We start from the raw sequence: 22,340 nt of genomic DNA on the forward strand, positions 1-22,340 counted from the left end.
TACCTTACACCTTTGGTATAAATGGAAGCCTCAGGTGGTGGGGTCCAAGGTGGGGTCTGTCCTTTTTTCCCCCTTTCACTCTGGGTCATTCTTGGGGGGTACAGCTCCGCAGGTCTTTGCAGATTGGTTGGCTAAGGGTCTTTATAATTATAGTCACTTCTGGGAGCACTCCTCGTGGGTGACGTTCTCCACTCTCCAGGCCCGGCATGACTTACCTCAGGGGGATTTCTATCGCTACCTCCAACTAATGAGATACGCAAGAGCGACCCATATTTCCCGGGATTTACTCCAGCCAATTGGTCTCTTTGAGAATTTCTGCCGAGCGGCTGACAAAGTACAGCACTTAATGTCCAAAATTTATAAGCTGCTCCTTCAGGGTATGGGAACACGCCCAACATACCTGTCCGCCTGGGAGGCTGATCTGGGGTCCCCGCAGGGTGACGACTTTTGGGACACTATCTTTACAGTGGGGTGTAAGGGTCTTATCTCAGCCTCCTACTTGGAAAATAGTTTCAAACTCCTTTATCGGTGGCATTATACCCCCGCTAAACTCCATAAAATTTATTCCACGGCCTCGGATCGGTGCTGGAGGGGTTGTGGGGAGCGAGGTTCCTTTTATCATATGTGGTGGGAGTGTGCTGTTGTTTCCCAGTTTTGGCAGGGGCTGGCTGTGTGGCTTTCAAACATATTGCATGTTTCTATTACTCTAACCCCCATAGTTGCCCTGCTTAACTCAGACTATCAACAGCTCGACACGGCCTTACAGCGCTTTGTTAGATTGGTGGTCACCTCTGCTCGATGTGAGATAGCTTTACACTGGAAGTCTCAGGGTGTACCTACATCATTGCAGGTTCAGTCACGGGTGGCAAAGGTTTGTACCCTTAGTAAGATTACGGCGCACCGTCGGAAACAAATAGGGGCCTTTCAGCGTACCTGGTCTTTATACCTAACATGGCAACAACAACAGAAGAAGATATGATTTCCTTTTATGTTTGATTTTCTATTATGTTATTTGTTCATACTACCTTTGCAGGAGCTCCCAGGGATGGTAGGGGGGGAAGGGTGGGGGGTGAGGGGAACAGGAGGGGGGGGGGGATATGTTTACACAATAACTGAGAAAAGCAGAGAATCTGTTGTAAGTCTTTATTGCATCTATTCTACTGTCAATTTTGTTATTGTACATGCTTCACAGATGCTGTATGGTTTTGTATTGTCGGTATTATCTTTCTCTAATAAACCTTAAATTTCAAAAAAAATAAAAAAGGATTGGATAAGTTCTTGGAGAAGTCTATTACCTGCTATTAATTAAGTTGACTTAGAAAATAGCCACTGCTATTACTAGCAACAGTAACATGGAATAGACTTAGTTTTTGGGTACTTGCCAGGCTTTATGGCCTGGATTGGCCACTGTTGGAAACAGGATGCTGGGCTTGATGGACCCTTGGTCTGACCCAGCATGGCATGTTCTTATGGTTTATTCTTCATGATTTGATTATTATATTCATTCTTTTAGTCTTTATTGCTCAGTATAGTCCGATGTTTTTAAGTTAGATTATATGCATTTTTTAATAGCCATGATTTTAGCTCACATTTAAATCTCTGCTGTTAAAATGTGTAGTATCTCAGGCATAGAGTTCCAGAGCTTTGGACCTGCTATGGAAAATAAACAATCTTTTATTTGCATCACATGTGTGTTCTGTAATGTGGGAATAATTAAGAGTCCTTTGTTTTGAGATCGTTGATTGTTCATTGTGGATTGTATGGTTGTAGAGTCACTCCTAACAAGTCAGTGTTATCAGAATGAATAATGTTGAATATAATCGTTAATACTTTATAGTAGATTCTAGCTTGTACTAGTAGCCAGTGTAGTGACATCAACAAGGGTGTAATATGATCATATTTCCTAGATCTTAATAAGAGTCTAGCTGCAGCATTTTATAATAGTTGTAGTGGGAGTCCTAGTAGTAATGAGTTACTAGTAGTCTAGGTTTGAGAAGATTAGTGTTTGTAATACCCCCATGGAAGTCTGCAAAAGTATACGCAACTTGGCATAACCTGTCTTGATTAATTTGCCAATGTGCATTTTCATTGTTAGGTATACAGCTAGACGAGAACCTAAATCCCTACTTGATTTGAGGAAATAATTTGAAGATTACCCAGGTTAAGGGCAGGTGGTTTACCTATCGATGAGTTTCTACTCAGCCAAATTATTTCAGTCTTTTTAGGGTTTAATGTTAGTTTAGTTGCAAACGTTCTAGTTGCATTGCTTTCATATAGTAGAAAGTATCAAAGCTGTATGTTCGTGATCTGGAGAATGGGATTTAAAACTGTATGTCGTCAGCATACAAGAAGAATGTTATTCCTAGAGTCTTCAGTAATTTACATAGCGAGAGCATGTATATATTGAATAGTGTTTCTGACAGGGCCTTGAGCGACACCTGTATCACTTTGGAAAGTATCTGATAAATGGTTGCCTAGTTTGACTTGGAATGTTCTATTAGAAAGGAATGAACAGAACCATCTAAGAACCATGTCATCGATCCCAATGTTCCTTAGCTGATGGCATAACAGGATATGGTCCTCAGTGTCAAAGGTGGCCATTAAATAAATAAGCACTAGACAGTAGGATTCATCTGCATCAAGTCCTCGTAAAACAGAATCAGAGATGAGAATGAGATGAGTAATGTCTCAGTTGAATGATGTTTCCTAAATCCAAATTGATTAGGAGAGAAAATACAGGGTGGCCCATGGAAAAGTGGCCCGTCTCCAATACAAGTGCATTGGAGGCAGGCTACTTTTCCATGGGCAACCCTATATTATGGTCTTCCAGGTGATTTACAAGTTGTGATAACACTGCGTTCTCAAGAAATTTTGTGAGACAGAACAGGTTGGATATTGGACGATAGTTGTCGCAATCGTCAGTTCTACGAGACTTATTTTTTTAGAATTGGCTTTTTCATAGATTGTTCTAATCTGTTTGGAACAGTGCTTTCTGAGAAAGAGAGTTTAACTAGTGTTGTCTGAGTGATAACCTTGTGTACTGGTTTCAAAGATTTGGCTGAAATTGTCACGTATGGCCGGTTTAATCTTAGTAATGATTTGACTAATTTCCAGTTTTGATACTGTGTCGAACATGGATCACTTAACCATTCCATTCAAATCTTCAGTTGTTTTTGCTTGGGAATAGTTAGGGAGTTGAGTTTTCAACTTATTGATTTTGTCTAAAAGTACATGACATATTCATTGCTATCAGCCTTTGTGAAGTTGTAGTTTCTCAAGATGGAAGATGTTGGGTCTTTGATTAAATGTTTAACAACCTCAAAGAGTAGAATCTGTTTGGCATAGAAGTCTTTTTTTTTTTTTTTTAAGCTTTATTTGTTAGTATACTGTATTTTGTAAGGAAAGATTTATATTTTTCTAGGGATTCAGCAGATTGTCATTTCCACCATTGTTTATTTTTCAAAGGTTCTGTTTAGTTCTTCTTAAATCATCATTATACCAGGGCTTCTTATGTTTGGAGTTATTCCTTTGTTTGTTAGGTTTTTTTTGTCCACAGTTGGCGGGCTGATGTCAGTGCAGGAGTATATATATACCATGTCAGCTTTGCTCCGTCTCCATCTGCTGGTAGAGGTGCATAACCCAGTGGTGTGGATTAACCTGTCCTCGTTAAAGAAAAGGAAATTATCAAGTTAGTGGATCAACAGTGGGCCAATCTAAAAACATAGAAACATAGAAATGACGGCAGAAGAAGACCAAACGGCCCATCCAGTCTGCCCAGCAAGCTACGCACTTTATCCATTTTTTTATTTCCCTTTTACTCTCTCCCACCTGTTACTATTGGCTTCCAGTACTTTCCAACCCTAATTCCCCTCCACCCCACCACCAATGTAGAGAGCAGCGCCGTATCTGCATCCAAGTGAACATCCAGCTCAATTAGGGGTAGCAACCAGGCCACACCCCTGCCCCATACTCTTACCCACCCCTGTTTTGTTTTTTTTTTTGTTTTGGTTTTTTTTGGAGATGGCAGCCCACCATCCTTCCGCTCCGTGAAGGTGGAACACCAACCACTGGCATCCCGCTCCGTGAATGCCTCTGTGGCTACTGCCGCTCCGTGCAGTGTTTTGCTGCCTCCTCTTTATTCACGCCCTCTAGACTTGATGGATCCACAGTGTTTATCCCACGCCCCTTTGAAGTCCTTCACAGTTTTAGACTTCACCACTTCCTCTGGAAGGGCATTCCAGGCATCCACCACCCTTTCCATGAAGAAATACTTCCTGACATTGGTTCTTAGTCTTCCTCCCTGGAGCCTCAGCTCGTGACCTCTGGTTCTGCTGATTTTTTTTCTGATGGAAAAGGTTTGTCGTTGTCTTTGGATCATTAAGGTTTTTCAAGTATCTGAAAGTCTGAATCATATCACCCCTGCTCCTCCTTTCCTCCAGGGAGTACATATTTAGATTCTTCAATCTCTCCTCGTATGTCATCCGATGAAGACCCTCCACCTTCCTGGTCGCCCTTCTCTGTACCGCTTCCATCTTGTCTTTGTCTCTTTATAGATACGGTCTCCAGAACTGAACACAGTACTCCAGGTGAGGCCTCACCAAGGACCTGTACAAGGGGATAATCACTTCCCTTTTCTTACTCGATATTCCTCTCTCTATGCAGCCCAGCATTCTTCTGGCTTTTGCTATCACCTTGTCGCATTGTTTCGTAGACTTCATATCATTAGACACTATCACCCCAAGGTCTCTCTCCTGCTCCGTGCACATCAGCCTTCCCCCCCCCCCCCCCCCCCCCCCCCCTCGAATACAGTTCATTCGGATTTCCACTCCCCATATGCATGACTTTGCATATGGGGAGTGGAAGAGCAATTACCAAGGCAACTAATCTATATGTTAGAAATGTAAAGAAAAGCAAAAGAAAAATGAAACCTATCTGGTTCTCAAAGGAGGTGGCTGACAAAATAAAGGCCAAAAGAACAGCGTTAAAGAAATATAAAAGATCCCAAAAGGAGGAGCACAAAGAAGAATATCTGGTACAACTGAGGGAGACGAACTTAATCAAGAAGGCAAAAAGTCAAGCGGAAGAGAGGATTGCCAAGGAGATTAAGAGAGGTGACAAAACATTTTTCAGATACATCAGTGAAAAGAGAAAAGTTCAAAGTGGTATGGTGAAATTGAGAGGAGGAAAGGATCAATGTGTGGAGAGAGACGAAGAAATGGCAGAAATATTAAATGAATACTTCAGTTCGGTGTTCACTAAAGAGGACCCTGGTGAAGGACTGTCGCTGCTTAACAAGGAACTGGAGGGGAGTGGAGTAGATGTAACTCCATTTACAGTAGAAAATGTATGGGAAGAGCTGGAGAAACTGAAATTGGACAAAGCCATGGGGCCTGATGAGGTTCATCCCAGGATACTGAGGGAGCTCAGAGATGAGCTGGCAGGTCCGCTGTGTGACCTGTTCAATAGATCCCTAGAAACAGGAGTGGTGCCGAGTGATTGGAGAAGAGCGGTGATGGTCCCGCTTCACAAGAGTGGGAACAGAGAAGAGGCTGGTAACTGCAGACCGGTTAGCCTCACTTCGGTGGTGGGAAAAGTAATGGAGTCGCTGTTGAAAGAGAGAATAGTGAAATATCTACAGTCAGGACAATTGCTGGACCACAGGCAGCATGGATTCACCAGGGGAAGGTCCTGTCAGACAAATTTGATTGACTTTTTTTGACTGGGTAACCAAGGAATTGGATCAAGGAAGAGCACTTGATGTCATCTACTTGGATTTCAGCAAAGCCTTTGATACGGTCCCGCACAGGAGACTGGTGAATAAAATAAGAAGCTTAGGAGTGAGTGCCAAAGTGGTGGCCTGGATTGCAAACTGGTTGAAGGACAGAAGACAATGTGTGATGGTAAATGGAACTCTCTCTGAAGAGAGAGCGGTTTTAAGCAGTGTACCACAAGGATCAGTGTTGGGACCAGTCCTGTTCAATATCTTTGTGAGCGACTTTGCGGACGGGATAGAAGGTAAGATTTGTCTTTTTGCGGATGACACTAAGATCTGCAACAGAGTGGACACGTCGGAAGGAGTGGAGAGAATGAGATGGGATTTAAGGAAGCTGGAAGAGTGGTCGAAGTTATGGCAGCTGAGATTCAATGCCAAGAAGTGCAGAGTCATGCATATGGGGAGTGGAAATCCGAATGAACTGTATTCGATGGGGGGACGGGGGGTGGGGGGGGGAGAAGGCTGAAATGCATGGAATAGGAGAGAGACCTTGGGATGATAGTGTCTAATCTGAAGTCGGCGAAACAATGTGACAAGGCGATAGCTAAAGCCAGAAGAATGCTGGGCTGCATAGAGAGAGGAATATCAAGTAAGAAAAGGAAAGTGATTATCCCCTTGTACAGGTCCTTGGTGAGGCCTCACCTGGAGTACTGTGTTCAGTTCTGGAGACCGTATCTCCGAAGAGACAAAGACAAGATGGAGGCGGTCCAGAGAAGGGCGACCAGAAAGGTGGAGGGTCTTCATCAAATGACTTATGAGGAGAGATTGAAGAATCTAAATATGTATACCCTGGAGGAAAGGAGAAGAAGAGATGATATATAGACCTTTGAAAGGTTTTAATGATCCAAAGACAACGACAAACCTTTTCCGTCGCAAAAAAATCAGCAGAACCAGGGGTCACGATTTGAAACTCCAGGGATGAAGACTGTGTGTCACCAAATTGGTGACACACAGGAAGTATTTCTTCACAGAGAGGGTGGTGGATGCCTGGAATGCCCTTCCGGAGGAAGTGATGAAGACCAGAACTGTGAAGGACTTCAAAGGGGCGTGGGATAAACACTGTGGGATCCATAAAGTCTAGAGGACGTGAATCAAGAGTGGGTGGCTCACGGGAAGACAGCTACTGCCTGGAGATAATATCCTTATGCAATAAACATACACACAGTTAATGCGACTCCAACAATGCTCTAAGCTTCAATGGCAAGAGGAAATGTGGAAAAAGATTTGCATTCACAAAAAGCAGGGAGTAGCTTGCTTGTTACGGCAGTTACTATACCAAACCAAATAAGCCTGATATTTCATTTTCAATACATATCCAGCATAGCTCTCTGCTTCAACGGCAGGGGAGAAAGTCCGATACTTCACGCATATCCAGCATAGCTCTCTGCTTCAACGGCAGGGGAGAAAGTCCAATACTTCACACATATCCAGCATAGCTCTCTGCTTCAATGGCAGGGGGAATGAAGAAAAGTGGATCTATATACAGATAACCAACAAGGAGTGAATTACATAATCTGGGTAAACAAATAAGCATGGGTGTAGCTTGCTTATTGCGGCGGTTACTACCCCTAACTAATTAAGCTAGATATTCACTTAGATGCAGTTCCAAAACTGCTCTCTACATTAATGGTGGGGGTGGAAGGGAAATAGAACCAAAAGGTTACTAAGAGCCAAGACTAACAGAAGTATGAGAAAAAAAAAAATAAAAAGTGCAAAGCTTACTGGGCAGACTGGATGGGCCGTTTGGTCTTCTGCCGTCATTTCTATGTTTCTGTGTTTCTATAAGTAGTAATTTCTCCTTTTTCAGCATTCCTGCTTCATTGAATATCACACTATAATTCAAGAAACCAAAGCCTTGCCATTGACATCATCACACAGCAAAGGATGAATCTGTCTTTAGCCATGGCCTTTACCCTTGACTAGAAAAATAGTTGAGAACATTTGGGCTCCTACTCCTTCCACTTGCACTCCCAGTGTCATATGAAGTTCTTTCAGATCTACTCAGGATCATATTTTGCTGTTTTGTTGATGCACAGGTGGCTGAGCAGCATGAGATAATAGCGGGCCTGATATGTTTTGCTAACCTCTCTGTTGTGTTTTGGATTTGGGCTTTTGACAAGCAGCATAAACTGCTACAGCAGATTACTTTCAGGTACTGTAGGTATTTCCCTGTTCCCAATGGGCTCACGATCTGGGTGTACCTGAGGCAATGAGGGTAAAGTGACTTGCCCAGAGTTGCAAGGAGCAGCAGTGGGATTAGAACCCTGGTTTCCCTGGTTCATAGTCCGCTAGGCTACTCCTCCACTCCACATGATATCCAGTAAACTACAGTTATCTACTTTCAAGTCAGGCCTCAAATTTGCTAATGTTGTGAGTTAGCCTGGAGTAAGATGCCATATAAATGCAATTTATATATATAGATATGAATGTGTATATATGTTTTTCATATATGTATACATATTTGTGTGTATGAATATATTCTCTATTAAGTGTTCAGATTCATTGGTGATATCTGTAGCACAGCACAAGCAGTCTATGGCTGGCTGGAGGCCAGATAACGTTTGGACACTGGCTTTTCTCTTGCACATTTTTTTTATTATCAGCATTCAAATTGTATACAAAAGTTGCTTACCTCAGCAATCCTTCGCACAAACACAGCAACACAGCAGTACTTAAAAAGAACTGCTTTCTCTACGTCTTCCCAAGAGCCTCCCTTGCTCTCCTCTGAGCCTACACTATATTCCCGCCGAGAGATGCACCCTGCACCTTGTGTTAAGGTAGACCGGGTGCAGGCAGCTGGGACCAGTCTTTTAAGGTGTTCTGAGAGTTTCTGTAGTACACTCTGCCGCATACCCTTCCCATCGCCTCAGTCTTACCCAAGTAAGTGTTTGCCCCAGCCAGGGCTATGTCCCTCAGTAGGAACTTGCTACACTTGCTTTTGAGGCCTGTCTTAACTTGTGACATCCCTTTGCTCATTCTGATTTCTGCCTGCCTTAGGGTACAGGGTTCTAAACCAGGGAATGCTTTGTCCTTTAACTCCTGGGGATTCGTTTTGTCTAGGGTACCTTCCTCTTTTACCGAGGTACCCTTTTCCCAACCTTTTGGATTTTTAGATAAGGCTTATTCATGAAACCCCAACTCCCTTTGGTTCTCTTGGTGACCCACCCTGGTTAGCCCCAGAGTTCAACTCCCTGGAATGTTCAGTTCACAAGTCTCTAGTTGCAACTTGTCCTCTCTGGCCTGGACTCCTGAAAGCTCTATTTTCTCTTCACTCCTGGTTTTCCCCTCTGTTGCTGTTGGGTAGCAACCCATTTTTCCTCCAAACCAGTCTGGCTTCTCCTCCACCCGGAGGACCTCTGGGCTCAGGTCATCTACCTCTGCCTCAGTGCTTTCCTCTTGTTCTGGCTTTAGACTCGTGACTGCCTGTGCTGCACTGCCCCCGGTGAGTGGGTTAGTAATGCTAGGGGCCTGCTGCTCTCCTGTTTGCAGCATTGCTTGGGACTTCTGTTCTCTCATGGAAATCCATATGAATAGGTCCTATCGCAGTCTCCCTTGCATCTGTGCCATGTTCACCATGAGTCTATTCACAACAGGTCTTCTATAGTCTTCTCTTTTCATCCAGTGGAGATGGCCTTGTTCTTCTGGAGTTTGCTCCAGTGTCTGTGCCGACGGAGTAGTTCCTGGTTTCTCTAGCCCATTGCCAGGTCCCCCTGTCATTCCTTCCTTGGGCCCCTCTCTGGGATAATCCAGATTGGGCTTAGTCACCACTGGTCCACTGACACATTGTTTGTCTCCACAGTAGCACCATCTTCAGGTCAGTCTTTATGCTCCTGAAAGGTACAAGCCCAAATTGGTGACACACAGGGTTGCTGTGCCCCTCTACTTTCAGGTAATCCCAGGCCTTCTTTGTGCTGGAGATCATGCGAGTCACATCTGCTTCAATCTTCTTTCTGTTCTTATCATAGGAAAGCTGGCTCTTAATGAGTCTTTCTTGTAATTAATTTGGCCTTTCAGGAGATTTTGAATGCAGAGGTCCATTTTTTTCCTCTAGTGCCAAGCCAGCTGCTTGGGATTCAGAGGGCTGTTCCCTTCTCTTTGCAGCCAGAGCACACAAAAACACTGCTTATTCAGGTGAACAAAAAAATAGTTGTCTTTTCTCTCTTATCTGTTTTTTTCCCCACAAACAAATTCCTGTCTGTTCAGTGCTAACAGTTTAATTTCCCTAACTCCAGGCAAAACTAGTCTTCTTGTCCTGTTGTAATTAACTTTTAAACTGCCCTTGCATTGAGGTCCGAGACTCTTTTCTCAAATGTGCTCCTCTGCACTAGTGTAGCTCTGTACACTATTTAGAGCAGAAGACTTTCTAAAAAAAAAACCAAAAAAAAACCCTCCTTCACTTTGAAGCAGAGTTTCTGCCAGTGTAGACACTTTCAGCAAAACATATTTCTTTCCAGTCACTTTCAGGAGGCTTGGACTTCTTGTGCAGTCAGCATGAGTGGTCTGTGGCTGATTGGAGGACAGATTATAGTCTGGACTCTAGCTTCTCTCTTTCACACTTTTATTATCAGCATTCAAATTGTATAAGAATTTGCTTACCTCAGCAGTACGTCACACAAATACAGCAGTACTTACATGGAGCTGCTTTCTTTTCATCTTCCCCAGGGCCTCACTTACTCTCCTCTGAGCCTACACTTTATTCCTGCCCAGAGGTGATTCCCTGCACCCAGAATGCCTTGAGTTAATGTGGACCGGGACCAGTCTTTTAAGGTGTTCTGAGGGTTTGTATAGTGCACTCTGCCACAGTGACACTGAACAGAACTAACATCACGGAATTGGATAGACATGCATTCTTGATTGACTGTATACTAAGATCTGAATGCTAAAGGAAGCAATTTGAAGCCGCGCCCCCAGCGTCCAGCTATTGTGCAATCTTGGGAGAAATCACATAATTAGCTTGTTGCCACATAATTGACAACTTGCCACAGAATCAATATACCTGTAGCTTTCCCACCTCTTAATTCAGTCTTTTAAAAAAAGTTAGAGCGCCTGCCTTCTGTCTCTGCTCCTGCTCCAGCCTCTTCCCTTATAAACAGTCTGCAGGGCAGGGGAGGGGTGGCAAGGCTCAGTCTGTAGCAAATGAAAGAAGAGGCACTCGACTCCCTAATCCAGTCCTTTTCTTTCATGAAAAGGAGTAGTAATAGTAGTAACAGTGGTAGTTTCAAATGTAAGTAATTCAACTTTTTATGTCTGCATATCTTTCTAATTAACAGCATGACAAGCTGTTATTTTTAGAATATATAGAAGCTCGTATACTCAGAAAGGTAAGAACTTGCTCAAGAAAATATAAAAATGATAGTTGTACTGTTTCAATTCAAAATAAAAGTAACATTTAACAGTTAAGTTTGTAACTTATGTGTCTGAAGTTGTTAAATTGCTGATTTTTGTACTTGGTATATTTTGTAACTTGTTTGGGAATGAGAGAGTAAGGTATTCTGACACAATATCTATGACATCATTTATTAATGTGACGTCATGGTAATAGACGTTATTTACAGAAAGTTATTTACATACATGATTGCATATGCCATCCAACACCCTTCGTCATCAGCCTTGTTATCTAGGAGTCGTCAAGTCAGCAAAGGTGAGAAGGGGGTTTTCAGTGTCCAGCACTCTATATGTCTATAGAGGCAATATCTCCTACTCCCGCTGGACACTGGAAAGTCCAGATCTTTTATACCATGCCGTAAACAAGTGTGCGTGCGAGAGAGAAATGATTGATCACTATCCCCCCATGTTATGTGTCAACAGTTGCTACTGCCTACTCGGACTCGTCCTGTCCTTGGCATGTAGGGGTTGATCAGACCGCCTTATTCCTGACAGGGAGCCAGAAAGCTGAGCTGCACAACCTGTTTAACAAGAACATGTTTATCCTACACTCCACCCTTGACCAATCATTCTCCAATGCAGGCACCACTGCATACGAAGCCACTGTAGTGGTATATTTACTTTGACGAGCTATTTTATGCACTCGATAGGTAAGATAACAAGTACACACTAGGCACAGGGGGCATACACACATTACAATAAGGATAGGATGAAAAATCCAATTCAGAGTCATTGTAGCAGTAGAGGAACGTCCGAAAAACACATCCCACCAAGAATGAGAGGCGTCTTTTATCAATTGTTGTTGTAAATGTAGTAGGCGTTCCTTGGCAAAGTCCGCTCGAAGCAGAGCACCAGTCACAGCAATGTCCACATGTCTTAGGGTCTGTTTCAACGAATCTGAGGTATTCAATACCTTTTGCAGTTTAGTCAAATCCAACAATGGTGTCTTAAAGAATGATAAGTCCAACTTTACCCCCAATTGCGCATCAGCGATGTCCATTGGTGGTAAATAATATTGTCGAGAACCAAAAGTAAACCAAGTAACATTATACAGGCATCCTGTAAAAGTCAATTTATATACACATACAGTTTCAGGGAATGGAATTATGAAACCAGTCACATTATCAGGTAATATTAGAAGACTACAGTGTGCCAAAGGTTGCTGCAACCTCTGGGTAATGTGGAATACATTAAAGGGCAAGCCAATCCCATTAGTGTAGGGGTACATATTGTATTGTCAATAGTGTGATTATTGGTGGTCCGTATCCAATTGTTAGTATGCAAAACTTGTATTAGCACACTTCCTCTTTCAGGAAGATAGACTGGGAAAGGAAGTGATGTAAATTTACATACAGTATCTGTTAATGTATTGGAGGCGTTATAAAACGTGATTCGGCCTGTACACCAATTTGTGTCGCATATCGTATACTGTGACTGTGGCAGCCAGCCTATAGGATAATTGGTATGGTACATATGATTGGAACAATTCCTTCCAAATAGGAGAAATACTCATGTATAGTTTGGTTTGTATCATCTCTATCTGTTGTTGTAGATACAAAGCTTGCATACGGGGATAGTGTCCAATTAACAAATGCAGTCAGATTATGTCCCATTTCCCAAGTGGCATTCCACCCTTCTATAACCAAATCATTATTTAAATGCAAATACTTCTGCACATACTGTTGCATGTGTGCGGGGTCGGGAATCCAATTTGCAGTAATGTTAGTGATGAGGCCTGTATCTCCTCCAGCCATGGCAATTCTGTTCGCTAGTACCTCTATGTCCATAGTATTTAATGCTCCCATTCCTGTACCCAATCCTTCCAATAGTGTATCATACCATGCTCGTTTATATCGTGTAAGTTTGGGTCGATGGGGAAATGTTATGTTAAATTTCAACACATGTTTTGTAACATATGGTATAAAAGGAATGCATGTCTCGGGGAATCGGGCCACCAGCTAGGAATTACTAGTAACTTCTTTTATAGGTAGCATCGTCCAAAAGTACCCAAAGCGGGCCCGATTTGTAATTACAGTAGCATTTTCACATACTAGCACCCAGTCATTAATACTAGTAAGTGTCATATTGAGTGATTGGATTGGGGTGGAATTGCATATCTTCTCCTTCCACATAGCTCGGGGATATTGTAGACAAGGAGCCGAATAGTTGCGACACTGTATGGCGGTGTGACTGGCTATAGAAAACTGATCCCCGATGTGATACTTGACGAGTAATCTAGTGATTTTGTCCTGTGTTGTCTTTGCTTTCACTACTTTTGCAGTTGTGGTGATGTTCCAAACCACACAAGCATCGTATGCTTTACATGTGAAATTATCCTGCGTCCGAGAGGAGGTGCTGTTCTTCCACTTGATAGTCCCCCGTCCGGAGGTTACTTCTACAGGCTGATATAGGGTGTGCACCATACCAGTGATGGCAAAGAGGTTGATCGCCATAAACGGGAGGTGCAAGCCAACCTATAGCGAGAGAACACATAGTTAGTTATTCCCTTAGTTTACATCGGATACTGGGTACATGTATCCAATGTTCATCTCCTTCTGGTAGTACAGTCAATACTGCATCTTTGCCAACAGCTAAAATTTCACCTTTCCTAGGTTCTCTGAGGTGTGAAGATCTATATTTTAGCTCCTGGATGTTGTTTACTTGGATTGGAGGTGCTTCCAAAGGCACCTTGTCCTCGGGGAGTGGAATTGGGAATTCCCCATACCATTTGGTCTGTTACATAGGGAATAATAATCAATTGTACCATTTTGGTTTGGGCAGGAATGTAAATTTCTTTATTCGTCAAGTTGTGATACAGTACATATATGGGACCACGGTAGTCAGAATCAATGATTCCCCCCAATAGAGTTATGCCTTGTTTTGCCCAACTAGATCGAATACACAGCCATCCGAAATGTTGCTTAGGGATGCTGCACCCAATCTGTAAATCATACAATAAAGATTCATGGGGAGGTATCACTATAGCGGTGGGACTGGTTACATCATATCCCGCAGCTTCATAACTATTTTGGTAGGGCAATTTGACGTTTCCCGAAGCCGTAGCCCAGCAAATGATATTGCGGATCTGAGTAGAAGCGGGTTCCTGATTATATAACTTCTGGAAAGGAGTCTTTCCGTCCTTTTTTAAAGGTGTACTATTTAGCAGCTGTAGAGCTGTGGACAATACAGATTTCCACCCCTTCATGGTGGCAGATTTTGTAAGAGAGCGTAACATATTTTTTAATAACCCATTCATACACACTCAATAAGGCCGGCAACTTGCGGATAATATGGAATGTGAAAGATCCATTCAATGTAGTTGTCTCTAGCATATTGCTGCACTAAGTTACCAGTAAAGTGAGTCCCTCTATCGCTCTGAACTTGTTTTGGTATTCCATAATACCTACTCATTTCATTTAAAAGTTTTAACATAGCTTTCTGATTAGCCTCTGGTGCAGGCACAGCCATCATGATTCCACTAAAGGTATCTACTGCCATACATAAATATCCATCTCTTCCACATTTTCGTAAAGGGCCTATAAAATCTATTTGCCAAATAGTGGCAGGACTTAAACCACGATGGATATGCCCCTGCTCAATAGCTTGTTGTGACCTTGGATGTGTCAACTGACAATATTCACATTGTGTGAGTATGTTTTGAAAATCAGGGAGGGATCCTGGTATCCCTCTGGCTTGGGCCCACCTGTGAGTAGCGTCTGCCCCCAAGTGGCCACTTTTTTCGTGTGCCCATTTCCATAGCCCCTGGTCGTGACAGTGGCGCGGATTTTTGTGTGTTTATCTGCAATGGAATTGTACAGATTAGATAAAGAAACATCTTTCACATGTGCTTCTACATGGAACACTGTAACATGCTTTTTGTGACACTCAGCCCAGATTTTTTGCCAAATGTCAGCGCCCCATACCGGGCGGTGATGTATCTTCCATTGATCTTTATGCCATTTTGGCATCCACTGAGTCATTCCTTTCATGACTGCCCAACTGTCAGTATAAATGTGGCAATCCGTTTCCCCTTTTTGTAAAGCCATCCATATGGCATAAAGTTCCGCAAACTGGCTAGATTTGCCTTTCCCTTCCTCCTAACTTACTTTGTATGGGGATTATACACTACAGCCTTCCATAATCGCTCGGTTCCCTTCATTCTAGCCGAACCGTCTGTAAACCAAGCATGTAACTGCTATTTTTTGGGTAATTGGTCGAATGGTACCCTGGTAGTAACTGGAGAAGGAGGAATATCCAATGTTTCTATCTGTTCTTTTTCTTGATTAATAGGAATTTCCGCTACCTGTTCATGGAGCATGGAGTGCCCAGCCAAGCCTGATTTCGCCCTGTCCTGGATATACCATTTCCATTTTACAATGGAAGCTTCTTGGGCATACCCTATCCGATGGGTATGCGGGGTGCCCACTGCATAATTGGGATTAAAGGGCACATAAGGATTTCATGGTTCTGAATTAATTGGTCCGTGTCTAACAAAGCCCAGTAACATGCTAGTAATTGGAGTCACTGCTGAAAGAGAGAATAGTGAACCATCTACAGTCCGGAGAATTGATGGACCAGAGGCAACATGGATTCACCAGGGGAAGATCCTGTCAGACAAATCTGATTGACTTTTTTGACTGGGTAACCAAGGAATTGGATCAAGGAAGAGCGCTCAATATCATATACTTGGATTTCAGCAAAGCTTTTGATACGGTTCCACACAGGAGACTGGTGAATAAAACGAGAAGCTTAGGAGTGAGTGCCGAGGTGGTGACCTGGATTGCAAATTGGTTGACGGACAGAAGACAATGTGTGATGGTAAATGGAACCTTCTCTGAAGAGAGAGCGGTTTTAAGTGGTGTACCGCAAGGATCGGTGTTGGGACCGGTCCTGTTCAATATCTTTGTGAGCGACATTGCGGAAGGGATAGAAGGTAAGGTTTGTCTTTTTGCGGATGACACTAAGATCTGCAACAGAGTGGACATGCCGGAAGGAGTGGAGAGAATGAGACGGGATCTAAGGAAACTGGAAGAGTGGTCGAAGATATGGCAGCTGAGATTCAATGCCAAGAAGTGCAAAGTCATGCATATGGGGAGTGGAAATCCGAATGAACTGTATTCGATGGGGGGGAAAGGCTGATGTGCACGGAGCAGGAGAGGGACCTTGGGGTGATGGTGTCTAATGATATGAAGTCTGCGAAACAATGCGACAAGGCGATAGCAAAAGCCAGAAGAATGCTGGGCTGCATAGAGAGAGGAATATCGAGTAAGAAAAGGGAAGTGATTATTCCCTTGTACAGGTCCTTGGTGAGGCCTCACCTGGAGTACTGTGTTCAGTTCTGGAGACCGTATCTACAAAAAGACAAAGACAAGATGGAAGCGGTACAGAGAAGGGCGACCAGGAAGGTGGAGGATCTTCATCGGATGACGTACGAGGAGAGATTGAAGAATCTAAATATGTACACCCTGGAGGAAAGGAGGAGCAGAGGTGATATGATACAGACTTTCAGATACTTGAAAGGCTTTAATGATCCAAAGACAACGACAAACCTTTTCCGTAGGAAAAAAATCAGCAGAACCAGGGGTCACGATTTGAAGCTCCAGGGAGGAAGATTCAGAACCAACGTCAGGAAGTATTTCTTCACGGAGAGGGTGGTGGATGCATGGAATGCCCTTCCAGAGGAAGTGGTGAAGACCAGAACTGTGAAGGACTTCAAAGGGGCGTGGGATAAACACTGTGGATCCATAAATTCAAGAGGCCGCCAATGAAGAGTGGGGGACTCGCCAGAATGATGGCTACTGCCTGGAAACAATACCCTTATTCAATAAACATATACATGGTTACTGTGACTCCAACATCACTCTAAGCTTCAACAGCAAGAGGAAATATGGAAAAAAGGATTTGCACTCACAAAGAGGGGAGTAGCTGGCTTGTTACAGCGGTTACTACCCCAAACCAAATAAGCCTGATACTTCACTTTCAATGCATATGCAGCATAGTTCTCTGCTTCAACGGCAGGGCTGAAGAAAAACTGATACGTCACACATCCAGCAGAGCTCTCTACTTCAACGGCAGGGGAGAAGAAAAAAGGGTTCGCACTCACAAAGCGGGGAGTAGCTGGCTTGTTACGGCGGTTACTACCCCAAACCAAATGTGCCTGATACTTCACTTTCAATGCATATCCAGCATGGCTCTCTGCTTCAACGGCATGGGAGAAAGACTGATATATCACGCATTTCCAGCATAGCTCTCTGCTTCAACGGCAGGGGAAAAGAAAAACAACCAATAAGGGCTGTATAACATAGTCTGGGTAAAACAAATAAGCATGGGTGTAGCTTGCTTATTGCGGCGGTTACTACCCCTACTACCCCTAACTAATCAAGCTAGACATTTCACTTGGATGCAGCTCCATCACTGCTCTCTACATTAATGGTGGGGGTGGAAGGGAAATAGAACCAAGAGCTAAGAGAAACAGATAAGTATGAGAGAGGAAGTGTGTGGGGCTTGCTGGGCAGACTGGATGGGCCGTTTGGTCTTCTTCTGCCGTCATTTCTATGTTTCTATAATTGCTTCTCAAAGGCTGAATACTGCCATGCAGCATCAGGTAATTTCCTGCTCCAAAACCCTAACGGTACTCGTTTACCGTCTTGTTTCTGCCACAGACTCCAGTCCGCATGACAAGATGAAAATGAAACTTGTAATTCTACTAGCCCCTTCCTGATAGGCCATAAGTCTAATGCTGTTTGGATAGCGACCTTAGCCTGATCAAAAGCATCTTGTTGTAATCGTCCCCATTCAAATTTTTCCTTTTTTCGAGTGACTTTATATAATGGGGACAATATTTGCCCCAAATGTGGAATGTGCTGTCTCCAGAATCCAAATAGTCCTATAAACTTCTGGGCTTCTTTTTGATTCCGCGGCGGGGAAAACAACAATATCTTATCCTTTGCCTTTGGTAAGATTTCTCTTTTACCATTCGACCACTGTATCCCCAAAAATTTCACAGTGTTGCTAGGTCCTTGTATTTTATTCTTGTTAATTTTCCAACCTCTATTCTCCATATTTTCTACTACTTGTGCTAGAGCTATCGCTACTTGCTCTTCTGTATCCCCCTGTACTAATATATCATCAATGTAATGAGTTAATTGTATGTTTTTTGGACAATCATACCTTTCTAAATCTTCTGCCACCCTCCGGTGACGTATGGTAGGGCTATGTAAGTATTCCTGAGGTAGTCTAGTGAAGGTATACTGTCGTCCTTCCCACGTGAAGGCAAATTGTTCTTGGTTTTCTTTACAGATAGGAATTGTGAAAAAAGCATTTGCTAAATCAATTACGGCGTACCACTTCCCTGAATGTTGCTGTATCTGCTCTACCAATGTTACAATATCGGGGACCGCGGCAGTCAGAGGGTCCGTATTTTTGTTCAAAGCCCTGTAATCTACTGTCATTCTCCACGAACCATCTGATTTCTTCACTGGCCAGATGGGATTATTCCAACCACTAGTGGTTGGAATTAGCACCCCCGCTTCCTGTAAATCCTTAATTGTTTGTTATCTCTTTATGTCCTCCAGGTATCCGGTATTGCTTTTGGCATACTGGACACCTTGTTTTAGGCAAAGCTATTTCTGGTCCCACAGTTCTACCCACTATTATTGTTCTGGATAGATAGACTGGTCTATCGTTTTCAAATGCTACTTGCTTACTTGGCGCCTTTCCAAACACCATTTGCCCACATGTTGTATTCAACGTAAGTCCCTGTAATAGATCCATCCCAATTATATATTCCTTAATGGGTACAATTACTACCTTAGCTTGAGGAATTTTGTATCCTCCCACGACTAAAGAAATTATGGTTCATTTCCCTATCACAGTTTTTCCTCCGAGACCCGCTAATTCTACCTTTTGCCCCCCATGTTTCTTGGGATTTCCAAATATTAAAGTGGCCTCCGCCCCTGTATCTACTAAAGCCATCACCTGCTGTGCCCCATTTCGCCATTGTATTTCTACCCCAATATGGGGGGGGGGGGGGGCGCGCGATTATCCACGGTGACGGCAGCGATTTGGGGGGTATGGCCTTTTTCCTATTGTGCCCAGGATAAGTCCGGTTACAGTCTGGTACTATTGGCCTCCTGTTCTATAGCTCTACCATCACTGGTCTGCTTTAATTTACGCCTGACTATGGGACAGGCTCCCTCTATGGGGGAGGGGGTATTACTGCCTCCTCCTCACTGTCCGTAGAGTCCCATATATCCCCGTCCCATATCTCTGGATCCCAGTCATCTTTCATAATACATGCTCGTATTTTAGAATGATTTACTCTTCCTCTTCGTTTTCTATATTTGTGTTGTGCTACCCGCACAGCGGCTCGTTCAGCCACCGTCTGATAATGTTCTGCCTTCTGTTTAAACGGACACCTAAGCATAACATTATCTTTGAGGAGCTTGTCTATTTCTCGCTCTAGTTCAACTAATTTCTCTTGCAACACGCTTTTTTGTTCGATATTTCCTATATCCTGTTAATACTACCCATCCTCTCCATCCCACTGTCCCCAATTCTTTTCCTTTTATTACGGGGAACTGTTGAAGTTGATTCACATTATCTAAAGGTTCTCCTCCTATATCCCAAGCCTCCGCGAGCCCTGTATTCGTAGCCCATTCCTGAGCCAACATTTTATACGGGGGTTTTTTCCCATCCGGGAATTTTTAGATCCACCGGGCTTGGTGGTTTGGATGTCTCTTTTCCGTTTTTCTTTTTAAATAGAGACATCCTGTTCGTGACGCCAAATGTTTGGAATGAGAGAGTAAGGTATTCTGACACAATATCTATGACATCATTTATTAATGTGACATCATGGTAATAGACGTTATTTACAATATGTTATTTACATACCACATGATTGCATATGCCATCCAGCACCCTTCGTGTCATCAGCCTTGTATCGAGGAGTCGTCAGGTCAGCAAAGGCGAGAAGGGGCAATATCTCCTACTCCCGCTGGACACTGGAAAGTCCAGCTCTTTTATACCATGCCATAAACAAGTGTGCGTGCAAGAGAGAAATGATTGATCACTATCCCCCCCATGTTATGTGTCAACATTTGCTACTGCCCAGTTGGACTCGTCCTGTCCTTGGCATGTAGGGGTTGATCAGACCGCCTTATTCCTGACAGGGAGCCAGAAAGCTGAGCTGCACAACCTGTTTAACAAGAACATGTTTATCCTATACTTGTGTATGTATATATATATATATATTTTAGAAACAATGTGTTTTTTATTTAAATAAAACTGAACTTTTTTCATAAAGATGTGAATTTTTATGCAAAATCATGCAAATTTGCTACATAATTGGCATCTTGTTGAAAAATCTGAGAGAAGAAATTGGGGGCTCTAATTTAATATTCTGTGAGGACTGGAGGACTCACCAAGTGTTCTTTTTATAGTGGATAAAGAGCTTAGCTGCAGTATTTTGAACATGGTGGAAGCTGAAGATTTTGAATTAAACTACATGCTTGCTAACTTGGATTCGTACAAATATTCCAGGAGTGTCCTGACAGAATATTGTGGTGAAAGAAGACCATTTGTAATATCCATGTGAAACAAATGTAAACCCATTTTTCTTTTTAGTGTTATTAAATAGTTCTTATCACTTCAGTTACAGCTGCAGAAGACACAATATTTACAGTTGGGACAAAGTCGTGGCCAGTACTATGGAGGATCTCTGCCAAATGTGAATCAGATTGGTAACAGTGCCATTGACCTACCCTTCCAGGTGAGTGTATATGTACCGCATGCTGTTGTGACTATTATCAAAAGGCATTTTTATCACTGTTAGTAGGAACTGGATATTACCATCTTTTCTATTGCTTTTCTGAAAATTTTGACTAATTAGTTCATCACATCTCTTATGTTGAAATCACAGAGGATAGACTTTGAGCAGAGAGAAAGTAGTAAACCAACTTCACAGGAAGTTTAAAAAAAAAAAAAAAAAAAAGCAAAAAAGCAATGAAGGAAAAGATGGTATTCCCCAGCCCTCCAGAATTATGCTTGCTGTTTGGAAGTGGTATTCTTGAATTTTCTAAAATAACATACTCCACACTGTTAACACATATACTGATATATTCTTTTTACTGCAACGTTCTGCCCCACACACTAATTTTCATGAATTAAGGGGCAACATTACATGGGCTGACTACATTGCAACAGCTCATATAACAACTGTTTTTTACTTTGTCTTCGTATTATATAATCATTGGTCCTATTATGTACTTTGTTCTTCACACTTTTTTCTTATTTTTTTGTTTGCAATTAAAATACCGATTTTTCCTTATAATCTTATTGTCTCACACTTATATACATTGTATTTATCTCAATGTCTGATGGATGGAACCCACTAGCCATTTGTCTAAAAACAAAGTCCTAGATTGATCTTATAGCTCTGTGGTATCAGTGAATGCTCATTGATACCACAGAGCTATAAGAACAGGTAGTAGCACAAAACTTTTAAGGCCTGCTTGACTTCAAGGCCGCTTCCTCGACTGTTGAGTAACACCTCTCCTGTGGCATCAGCTTCCAGCTAATGTATACCACAGGATGTTCTTGGCCATCCTTCTCTTGGACTAAGACTGCTCCCAAGCCTACTTCTGAAGCATTGGTCTGTACTTGAAGGGTTCAGTGAAGTCCAAACTTATCAGGACTGGTTCAGATCATAACGCTGTTTTCAGAGCCCAGAAGGCCTCCTCTGCTTCAGCTGACCACTGGACCTTCTCTGGTACTTCAACAGCCTTGTGAGAGGCTCTGCCTTCTCCAAGTAATTGGGATAAACCTTCTGTAATACCCCATGAGGTCTAGGAAGGCTCTTAGTTTCACTTTTGTTTGCAGGCCTGGCATCAGGTGATTGCCTCGATCTTCTGGGTCTGTGGATGGACCTTGCCCTTCCCCAGGGTGTAGCCAAGATACTGGGCTTCTTGCCCTCCTAGCAAGCACTTTTTAAAGTTGGCCATCACTCCTGCTTTCCTAAAGCTGGTTAGCAAGGCCTGGAATTGGCTTAGATGTGTTTTCCAATCTGGGCTGTACAACATGATGTCATCCAGGTAGGCGACTGTATATCCTTGATGTGGGTGGAACAGGCGGTCAACCAAGTGTTGCGGAGGTGCGATGGAGTCCAAAAGGGAGGACGGTGAAC

General features: G+C 42.9%; 1 protein-coding gene across 2 annotated transcripts in view; it reads left to right on the top strand.

The window, feature by feature from the left end:
* CRTC1 (CREB regulated transcription coactivator 1) overlaps positions 1-22,340 on the top strand; it is a 439,562-nt gene that overhangs the window by 205,915 nt on the left and 211,307 nt on the right. For both annotated transcript variants that reach the window (XM_029614475.1, XM_029614476.1), the window contains exon 2: positions 20,811-20,927. In XM_029614475.1, coding sequence (XP_029470335.1) covers positions 20,811-20,927 — 117 coding nt within the window. The remainder of the gene's footprint in view (positions 1-20,810; positions 20,928-22,340) is intronic.

The sequence above is a fragment of the Rhinatrema bivittatum genome, chromosome 8 (genome assembly GCF_901001135.1).
Source record: "Rhinatrema bivittatum chromosome 8, aRhiBiv1.1, whole genome shotgun sequence".
Lineage (NCBI taxonomy): Eukaryota > Metazoa > Chordata > Amphibia > Gymnophiona > Rhinatrematidae > Rhinatrema > Rhinatrema bivittatum.